The sequence below is a fragment of the Poecilia reticulata genome, linkage group LG13 (genome assembly GCF_000633615.1).
Source record: "Poecilia reticulata strain Guanapo linkage group LG13, Guppy_female_1.0+MT, whole genome shotgun sequence".
Classification (NCBI taxonomy): Eukaryota; Metazoa; Chordata; class Actinopteri; order Cyprinodontiformes; family Poeciliidae; genus Poecilia; species Poecilia reticulata.
This window is the reverse complement of record NC_024343.1, coordinates 23,980,401-23,990,565: the sequence shown is the minus strand read 5'-3', so window position 1 is coordinate 23,990,565 and position 10,165 is coordinate 23,980,401. Positions and strand designations below refer to the sequence as shown.

General features: G+C 36.7%; 3 protein-coding genes across 3 annotated transcripts in view; 2 read left to right on the top strand and 1 right to left on the bottom strand.

Moving 5' to 3' along the window:
* Window positions 1-10,165, top strand: part of LOC108166809 (zinc finger protein OZF-like) — a gene marked incomplete at its 3' end in the record, with an annotated part of 267,441 nt that overhangs the window by 120,175 nt on the left and 137,101 nt on the right. The window lies entirely within an intron of this gene.
* Window positions 17-3,869, top strand: vma12 (vacuolar ATPase assembly factor VMA12). The gene is made up of 6 exons (XM_008426150.2): window positions 17-613; window positions 699-772; window positions 1,541-1,630; window positions 1,724-1,766; window positions 1,857-1,969; window positions 3,130-3,869. Exons 1-6 carry the CDS (start codon window positions 430-432, stop codon window positions 3,223-3,225), a joined length of 600 nt encoding a protein of 199 aa, XP_008424372.1. The 5' UTR covers window positions 17-429; the 3' UTR covers window positions 3,226-3,869.
* On the bottom strand, window positions 5,510-10,149 carry sebox (SEBOX homeobox). The gene is made up of 3 exons (XM_008426151.2): window positions 9,399-10,149; window positions 7,820-8,025; window positions 5,510-6,881 (listed from the first exon to the last, which is right to left on the bottom strand). The coding sequence occupies exons 1-3, from the start codon at window positions 9,499-9,501 to the stop codon at window positions 6,186-6,188; spliced, it is 1,005 nt and encodes a 334-aa protein (XP_008424373.1). The 5' UTR covers window positions 9,502-10,149; the 3' UTR covers window positions 5,510-6,185.

Here is a 10,165-nt window from a genome sequence, read left to right as displayed (position 1 = left end):
TTAATATGGCCGCTTCTCGTATCAGCAGTAAGACATGGTGGAAACACGATTACTGTACAAAGCCCGCATGTAAGAGTGCGTCTAAAATCAATGTTATATGTAGCATCCACAACTTTAAACTGGATTTGTAATTGGTGCTGTAAATGTTATGTTGAAATTCCACTTTAACTGACGTCAAACCCAGGTTGGAGTTCAGACTTCCGAGGTAAATGGAACGCAACATATGTCACAAGACAAACATGGCCGCGTATATTTTTATAACATCGAGCTCCTAGTATTCGTTAAAAGCCAACATTGTATGACCTCAATTATTAATACAAACTGCGCGTTTCCAGGCACTTTGTGCGTAATTCAGAGCAGGACTGAGGATTTACACAGCTGTGTCGTTTAGCGACAGTCTTCTTAGTCTTTATTAGCTTCATCGACATTATGGCATCTTCATTTGTTGTTGGAGACAAATTCAGATGTCGGGTGACGGAGTTGCTGGGATCCCCGGACTCATCCCTGCCGGAAGGACTTAAAGAAGAACTGATGGAGATCCTGGAAAAACCAAAGCCAACAGTCCTGCCTTTCAGCACAGCAAGGAAGCTGAAGAAACACCTTCAGGATAAAGGTGAACGGAAACACGACTGTGGTGCTCAGTAATAATATTACATCCTTTCGTGCACATAAAGTAACTCTTTATTGTGTCTTCTAAGGCCATCCTTTCTATCTTCATCAATTACTGGAAGACAGCTCACTGCACCTGCCTGAAGTCGTGAAGCCTCCCAGAGTAAGAGCATTACTCTACATAACATTAACCACTCCTGGCCAACACTACATAATTAACATTTGTTGGAATATCATTCAGTATTTTTTATGTTATGGCTTCAAGACCACACATTGATGGAAGATGTAGCAGTGGCTAACAATGCAGCTCATATTCCACATCGTTAACCAATAACATTTTAGCACCTCCCTTTCAAAGGTAAGGCCATGCACGTCTCAGTGCAGTGATTATAAGTACAGAAAAAAATAATTATATTGAAATAAGTTGCATTAAAATATAGACTTATGTGTTGCATACATTTAACATCTAAGAACCAACGACATAAACAAATAAAATGACAAAATACTCCCTTGTGGCGTAGCTGCAGGAGGTTCATTAAGCCTAACTTGCCAATACCGATTTTTTTTATTTTGTAAATCACTAACATTGGGGGGTGAATATTGTTAACCACAACATTGGTTTTAGAGTCACCAAGAACAAAGCCCTGAGGAGTTCCATATTTGATCTTTGTTTGCTCATATTTACAGTTGGCACAAACAAAGTAGCTTCAGTCTGCCAAATAAAATAAAACTATTTCACCAGAGCACCAATAAATCCTAACTACTTTTCTAGACTATCGTTGAGTTTATTATAATCAACTGTATCAAATATGGCAATAAGATAAGGCCAAATCAAGATGTCAATTAAAGCACAAAGACCCTAATTTAAAAAAAAATGGTATCATTATTGTCTTAATGAATTTAAAGTCTTAACTTTTGGTTCTTGTTTCAGAATCCTGAGTTAGTGGCACGTCTTGAGAAGATCAAAGCGAAACTGGCTAATGAGGAATACAACAGGATGACGCGTAATGTCAACACTCAGGTGCATGTTAAAACTGTATGGATGAGAAAACACAATGCTGAACTAAACCTGCATCCATGTTCTTATCAAAAATATTTCTGTTTTTATTGTTAGGAAATGAACCGAAATGGCACACTTGCAGATTTTGGTCAGCAAGGTCAGTGTGTGATGCCTTCTTTCTTGCTCATGTTGGCAACAGGCTTTAAACTGTGTGACTTGAACTGGTTTTATTCCCTTTTCTTCTCAGTGCGCTCAGTAAAAGCAGTGGTGGTGACTGTTTTCAACTTCCTGGTGACTTTAGTTGCTGCTTTTGCTTGCTCCTACATGGGAAGCCAGTATTTATTTACTGAAACCGCAACGGTAAGGGAACATTCAGTCATACATGAATTCTAATCTATTCCAGCTATTGCCTTGTTTTTTAATAACAGTGTAGATTGAAATAATTTTTAACAACAAAAAAAAGAACATTCTGGAAATTGCGGTGTGCATGTTGAACTATACACATAAACAGTTTTTTCAAGGTAATTTTATTTATTTAGAACATTTTCAGCAGCAAGGCAGTTCAAAGTGCTTTGCACGAATAAGAAGAAAAAACAAATGAAACAAACCAAAAGAAAGACAAACAGGTAAAAGTATAAAACTACATATTGGTTCCCCATGTTTAATAAGAATAAACTAGTGGGGGTTTCTCTGGATTCTTGTTCTGATAAAAACTAGATTTTGGTTCTCTATGTTAGATCTGCACAGTGGCGCAGTTGGTAGAGCTGTTGCCTTGCAGCAAGAAGGTTCTGGGTTCGATTCCCGGCCCCGGTCTTTCTGCATGGAGTTTGCATGTTCTCCCTGCGTGGGTTTTCTCCGGGTACTCCGGTTTCCTCCCACAGTCCAAAAACATGACTGTCAGGTTAATTGGCCTCTCCAAATTGTCCCTAGGTGTGAGTGTGCGTGGTTGTGTGTCCTGTGTGTCTCTGTGTTGCCCTGTGACAGACTGGCGACCTGTCCAGGGTGTACCCCGCCTCTCGCCCGAAACGTTGGCTGGAGATGGGCACCAGCACCCCTCCCGACCCCACTGAGGGAAAAAGGGTGCAAGAAAATGGATGGATGGATGGATGTTAGATCTATAAAGTAGATGGTACTTTCTATGTTCTAGATTTGTAAACTAGAAGGAGTTTCTCTAGGTTTCAATTCCTTTTTTAAATAAGAAAATGCAAAATTGCTTAAAATGTAAAAACATAGCATTCATTTAGTGTAAGCCTCATCATTTGTTCCAAAAGATTCATCTGGAGCTTAAGAAATACTTCTTGCATCAACATGTGAAAAAGTAAACCTTTTGCTTTGACATATTGTGAAATATTTACATGTGAATAGCTCAGTCAGGCTCAACCTTCATGCTAAAAACTTCCTCGGTTTAACAAAACATTTCAGCCATATTTACTAGACACTTCATTTAGTAATGCACTTTTTTATTGAGTTAAATTTGTCCCTCACAGGCTTCTGTTAATTATCCCTTGTGTTTGTTTCAGAGGGTGATATCAGCTGTTATTGCTGCATCTGTAGTTGGACTGGCTGAGCTCTATGTCCTGGTCCGGACCATGGAGGGAGAACTAGGGGAACCATAGCAACTGTAAAAAAAAACAACTACATACAGATGTTTAGATTTTTGTTTTTTATTAATTCTATTTATTTTAAATACATTTGTTGAACTTTCTCCAGTCAAACATGATTGTAAGTTTTAACATGTTACTTACATTCTTCACTTGTTTGTTATTCCAATCTTTTTGTTTTTCTATCCTGTTGATGTTTTTGTTTGGTTGTTTTCAAATGCAATCATATCTAATACATTTTTTTCATTAAGACTCAATAAAACTAGAAGTTTACACCTGCAGAAAAAGTTGAAAACAGATGTAAAGTATTTTATTTTCTTTAATTCAGGTTGATGTTTGGGAATCAGCCTAGACAAAAAAGCAACAAAAACAAATCATTAACTAGCTGCAATATCAGACTCTGATACCTCGATGATCAACAACACACATCTAATTTAAAATCTGATCAGTTTTTTCCTGATCTGTTCTCCAGATATGAATTCATGTTTTTGTAAACCACACCACTCTTGTCAAGTCCTGATATATCAGTGGATGGATTAAAAGATGTAACCACATCTGGAATACAATAAAGTATCCTCCTAAGATCTGAGATTTGACACCCGGATTAAAGGTTTATTGAAAGATTATTTGGTATTAAAGATGATTATGATATAGAGCGATCCGTGTCCAGCTCTCCTGTCTGTCATGTTTGCCTCAGTATTATACCCCTCTCATGTAATATTTCAAAACTTAAATCCATGCCAAATTACTCGGCCTGTAAGCTGATAGACCTTGAGCTCTGGCTTTAATTTAGTTCTTATTTTTCTTTTTTCTTTTTCATTTCCTCTTGTCCATCTAAACCCCCTGATTCTTAGAATACAAAGAGTTATCGAAAATATTTTGATATAGGAAAATAATTATTCCTGTCATCGTATCTTACCCCCAAGTAATCATTTTAATCGGTATTACTGTGGAAGGATAATACTCATGGGTCACAGCAGTTAAACATGTCATGCAGGAAAACACAAGCCTGCATCTGGGAGGACAAAACTTCGCTTAAGGTTCACTTGAAGGTGGATCAAATGGTTTTATATTTTCTAAATTTAAAAATATTTAGAATAGATTTATGTTTGTTTGCTGCTTTCTGATGCTTTTAATCAGCCCACCTCCACATTTAAAGACTAGCAAAGATGTACAACAAAAGATTCCTAAACTAATGTATTTTTTGGATTAGTTTACCTAATTTTTTTTTAAGTTCCTGTATATTGTGGATGACTGAGATTTATTTATTTTTTTTCATAAAGTAAAATCTGCCATTTAATTAATCTGGCATTTTTATTGATGTTCAGCAGTATATGAAATAAAACAGTCGAGTTATTGTGTAAATTAGTTTTGGTTGAAGGCCTTTTTTTATCAGCTGAAAATAGTTTAAAAATCTTCATATTTTCATTACATTATTTAAGCCATTATGCATTTTGCATTTTACTATGTACTATTATATTACTGAGCTTAAAGCAGGTTAAGCAGTTACAGATTTATCAGCTACACCAATAGGACATTAACATTTAACCAGAATAATGCTACTCAAATAATATAAGTGTATAAACCACATGTCAAATGTACCTATTTGTTTTTCTTATGATGTTGGGCTGTTGGCACAAAATTCATTAAGTTTTGACAAAAAGGATTAAAGATGTTTTGTGTTTTCTGACATGTTTGAAATAAATCTCTTCTAATCCAATCTAATTTAATGCAATGGTCAAAAAATTCTATCCAACTTTTTTCAATTGGTAGCTGAAAACAAAAACACTGGTGTGCTGCAAGACTGTGATCAGATTTGAACATGAGGTGTTGCTTTTGACATCTTATACTTTACTTTATGTTGCCAGACAGATTTTACATTAAATTATTCACTGACTCTATAAGACTCGGCTTTCCAAAAATAAAACTGGAGTCAGTTAGAGTTAGCTACCTAGCAGGTTAGCTAGCTGGCTAGTTCGTCAAATAATAACCAAACAGTTAGCCAAACAGTTAACCCAAAAAAATTGTTAACCTGTTAGTTAGCCAGTTAGCGAACTAACTCAAACCCGATTTAATAAAGGTGGGATTTATTTTGTCACAAACAAAATAACCATACTGTGGTTGACTTGGTCTGATGTGAAATATAGCTCATCCGTGCTATGCGCATGAATTCTGGAGTCAAAAAAGTTCAGTAAGGCTCAAACCTTGTTTAATAAATTACTACGTGTAAATCCAAAAATACTTAGCTTCAGACAAACATTATTACAATGGAGGTGTCAAATAATGTCCTAATTTTTTAAAAATATTGATTACAAAACAGTACGACTAAACTGACAGACAACAACAGCAGTACTACTTAACTATCTGGTATAAAATCAGCAGGCAAGAAGGATAGGAACAAAAAAAACTTGGAGGTAGGACTGTAACTGTTAATTTAGTAACTAACTATTCTGTCCGTTTCTTTGACTTTTAATCGATTAATCAGATAAAAAAATTCTCTTAACCACTGAAGTCTTTTATAAACAATTTTAGAAATATATAGAAAGATGTAAAAAAACATGAATCTATTCCTTTTTCAAATAAGAAATTAAACATTTTATTGCCTAAAATGCAATAAAATAAGTATTTTCATTTAGTGCATGTTTGATCTTTTGTAGCAATCATCATCTGCATCTGAAAAATATTTCTGCTTAACTTAGCATCATTACAGTGTAGAACTGATCTAATAATTAGGTACCAGATGGATTTTTTTAGAATTTGAACCTGGTGAAGCTGTGCCACTCTAGGAGTTTAGGGTATTCACAGACAAAGGTAGGGTTTTTTTAATGCAAAAATGTATATTTTTTGTACAGTTTTGGCTTAATACCTGCGTTGCTCTTTCAGCAAAATTGCCCTTTTTAAATCTGTATACTTCAGTTAACGATTAATCATTTACTAAACTGGACAGCAATGGATCCAAATATGTTCATTGGTCATCAGAACTCAAGAAAATTAGTCACAATGGCGGCATTGTAGATCAGATCTGAGATGTATCCCATGGAAGTCTGAGGTCCTATTTGCGGATGATGATGATGATGATGATGGCGGTGACCTTGACCTTGAGTGACCTCCCAGTACATTGGTTGAGGGTGTGAAGGGACAACCTGGTCCACTGAGCTGTGTCCTCCAGCTCCAGCATTGCCTCCATACATGTGCTGATGGGTCAGAGGCGGAGCCAGGCTCTGAGGTTTGAAGTTCGTAAACGCCTGATAGGAGCGCGTGGAGGGATGGTGATGACTCTGCCTGCTGATTGGCTGCGGAAATGAGCCAGTAATGAAGCTGCTGAATCTCGAGCCCAGCTGCTGCTCTTCCTCCCAGCGGTGGCCGTCGGGCGCTTTGGAGCAGCTCTGGAGCAGCTTCGGGGGAGGCTGCTGAGGAAGGGACGGACACGGAGGAGGCGTGGACGACGCCTGGTTGCTGTAAATCTGGATCCAGTCTGAGTAAAGCGCAGGCACCTCCTCACAGGAGTGGCTCTGATCCTGCCTGAATATATCCGCCAGGCTGGTTGTGGCTGGTGGGTAAGCGGAGGCCCCATGTCCAGCAGGGGGCTCCAGGAAACCCCGTCCTCCCCCGTCGGACTTGGTGGGTCTGCCTGTTTTGATACTTCTGGCTCTTCTGTTCTGAAACCAGACCTGGTAGGGAGAAAAAGAGGCTGATCATCGGGTTAACGTAACTTTAAATTGGACTTGATGGGCTTTTCTACGGTTGAATATAAATGTGGGTAGTTTGTATTAAAGTAACTCAAGATGATATTTGATATTAATTGGTGAAAAAAATGAAACACCTTGATGGGGTCAACTGAAGTTTTTTCACCATTTAATATTGGTGACGATATATATATATTTATGTATATATAAATATATATACATATATATATCGTCACCAATTAGCATTTTAGTTGGTAAAAAATAGAAAAATATTAACTCCATTTTATATAAGTTTTATTGAAAATGCTTCCTATTTTATTCACATAACTATACACAGATAAACTATAACTGAATAGAAATACACTGAAATAAGAAAATAGTTGAACCAACTTAATTGAATTGCTTTAATTGGTAAAGTAATTCAATTAGGTTTATCCAACTTAATTTAAGTTGGTTTAACTTGACAAATTTAAGTCAGTCTTACTCAAATCATTTAGTAAACTAACAAAGGATATTTTTATAGGGTTATTTTGGCTCAGCCAGCCTTTATTTGCGAGTAGTTAGACAGGAAATTGGGTAATGAAAGAGAGGGAAGACATGCAGCTGAGGTAATCAGGGCAGGAGCAGCAGCCGCATCGAGAACTAAAATCGCCATATGAGAGTTGTGCTCTGCCCCTGCACCACCCTGGTCGGTGTAGGATCTGGTGGAGCTTGTGTCATGACGTTAGACGTAGGATACGAACAGTATTGAATTTAATTGTAAGTTGTCCTCACAAAACTAAAAGAATCAAGTGGGATTCATGTAAGTAAATCCATAACACGAATTACAACCCAAACGCACTTTTTAGAGAGTAATGAGCGTTTTAGCTCCTCACTGAGGGAACTCAGATTCTGATTTGTTAAAGTTGGAGACTGAATCCCACCTGTATCTTGCTCTCTGGCAGGTGTGTGTGTGCAGCCAGCCTCTCCCTGAGGGTGATGTCCGGGTACGGAGTCACAGCGAAGGCCTGCTCCAGCTCAGACAGCTGGGCTCGGCTAAATATGGTCCTCTTCCTCTTCCTCTGGCCCTCCATCAAAGCCGGGCATCTGTCCGGCTCCTGAGAGGACGCAGTGCTCTCACTCCGACCATCTTAGAGCAACAAATCACACAGAAAACTGAGGAAAATAATTACACTACAATATTTACAACATGTGTTAGAAAAAAAAGGGAATAAATGGAGAACTGTTTTGGTGGAGGAAAGATTTAGGACACATAACTCAAAGTCTGTACAAGTAGAATTTATGTTTATGTTATGATATTTAAATTTATTTATTTATTTATTATTTAAGATGGAAACCACCAAATGCCAAGAACAGTAATAATCGTAAATAGACTGAATTTATTTGGTGCTTTTCTATTCATTAAAACTCTATGTTGCACACATTCATACATCGATACATCAGCAGAAAACTTGTGGCTAAATGCCTAGAAGCAACTAGGACTGAAACAATTAATCTGATTAATTGTGATGAATCAATTATTGAAATAACAGTCAACTAAGGTAGTAATCAATTAATTATTTACTGGAATATACAGACTCAAAAAAGGCTAATGACTGAATAAAACACTGAAATCAGAGCAGTTAAGCTAAAACTGTACAAACTACACATTTTATAAAAAGCTTCTTTCTTTGTAAATATGTTCCACTCAGATCTGTCAAAAAATAATTATTCCCTACAATATATTGATGTTAAATCAAGCAGAAATGACTGAGCTTTTCACATGCTGACATTTGACGTTTTTTTTAAGTTGCATATTCATCCTTTTTATGACCAAACTTCCAAAAACCTCCAAAACAGCTGAAACGCTGAGTTCCTTTAAATCAAGGTTAAAAACCACATGCAGTGTTGCCTTTGATTAAAAACATTTATATATTTGATAATAATTATTCCTGATGATGACATTTGACAAAGTGTAATGTTTGCTTCTTGTTTTGTGATTGGTTACTGTATTATATTCTTATAATACAGTATCATAATTGAACTCAATTATTGCTAAAATAAACTTGTAGAAATGAACTTGACATGATTTTGCTTCAAACGACCAAGTGCACACTGAAGGAAAGCAATGTAATTGCAACTTATGCAATAAAATCTTTATATTTTTTATGTCAAAAAGTAATTTACATTTTTAGGGTATTTTTTAACTGTACAAAATAAGCATAAGTGGTTAAATGAATAATCTCCAGAATGAGCCATTTGTTTAATCATTTCATTGTCAGAATGATCAATTATTAAAATAATTATTAGTTGGAACCATAGAATCAACTACTCCTTCACACTGAGCCACATCCAACCATTATTATTATTATTATTATTATTATTAGTAGTAGTAGTAGTAGTAGTAAAAATATTTCTTGTATTTTTCTTTTTCCAATTAGAAACTATTTTCACCTGCAGATGACGGTTTTGTTGCAGTAATCTAACTGCGGTCAGCAAACTGCAAGCATCATCTCCTCTCACCTCTGCAGGCCTCCTGATCTCCAAACAGCATCTTCGGATCCACCAGCTCCTTCTGCTGCTTCTGCCTGATCAGAGGGAACTCAGAGTCCAAAAACGCGGCCATCGCTTCTTCACCCGCGCAGAGACGCAAACTTCTGCCGCGCCGCGTCCGCAGAGGCTGACAGTGAGGAGGAGTCGGGAGCTTGTTATATCCCGCTCCAGATTAGACGGGGCTCTGCAGATGAAGGTGTTCCACGGACCTCGATAATCCTCAGTTATTGACAGACAGGTTTTCATATCTCATCGAGATGTCTTCGGCTGTTTCCATCATAGTTACACAGCTTTGCAGCTTTGTTCAACACACTAATATCTGGGAATTCGGTTAAAAGAATGGATGTTATTAAACCCAACATTATTCCCTTTTTGTTGACCCAAAAAATTCAGTTTGATGCTAAAGAAAAAAAATCTTTATTTTTACCAAATGTTGAGTATTTTTCTCCAAGTAGGTCATGGGGTTTTTTAATCTAGTAAACTCTGATCACCCCCATATCCCCACAAACAAGTCGCAGATTAAGACTCCTGATAATCTTTGGGATCAACATGACATCATGCCATCATATAAATATACCTCGTTTCAGAGTATATATCAAGTATCATAACATTCTCAAAATCTTTGAACTTGATTGAGGCACATTTAAATTGACAATGCAGTTTTTATCTTTAGATTCCAGTGTGATACATCTTTTTAAACTTTATATTTTTTCATCTTTACCGCATTAAATATTTTC

Excerpts from the sequence above, each read along its gene's own strand:
- vma12 (XM_008426150.2), top strand. The coding sequence starts at position 430 with ATGGCATCTTCATTTGTTGTTGGAGACAAATTCAGATGTCGGGTGACG. Across the intron at positions 614-698 it reads GAAACACCTTCAGGATAAAG|GCCATCCTTTCTATCTTCAT; the intron begins GTGAACGGAAAC and ends GTGTCTTCTAAG. Across the intron at positions 773-1,540 it reads AAGTCGTGAAGCCTCCCAGA|AATCCTGAGTTAGTGGCACG; the intron begins GTAAGAGCATTA and ends TTCTTGTTTCAG.
- sebox (XM_008426151.2), bottom strand. The coding sequence starts at position 9,501 with ATGGCCGCGTTTTTGGACTCTGAGTTCCCTCTGATCAGGCAGAAGCAG. Across the intron at positions 8,026-9,398 it reads AGATCAGGAGGCCTGCAGAG|ATGGTCGGAGTGAGAGCACT; the intron begins GTGAGAGGAGAT and ends TGTTGCTCTAAG. Across the intron at positions 6,882-7,819 it reads TGCCAGAGAGCAAGATACAG|GTCTGGTTTCAGAACAGAAG; the intron begins GTGGGATTCAGT and ends TCTCCCTACCAG.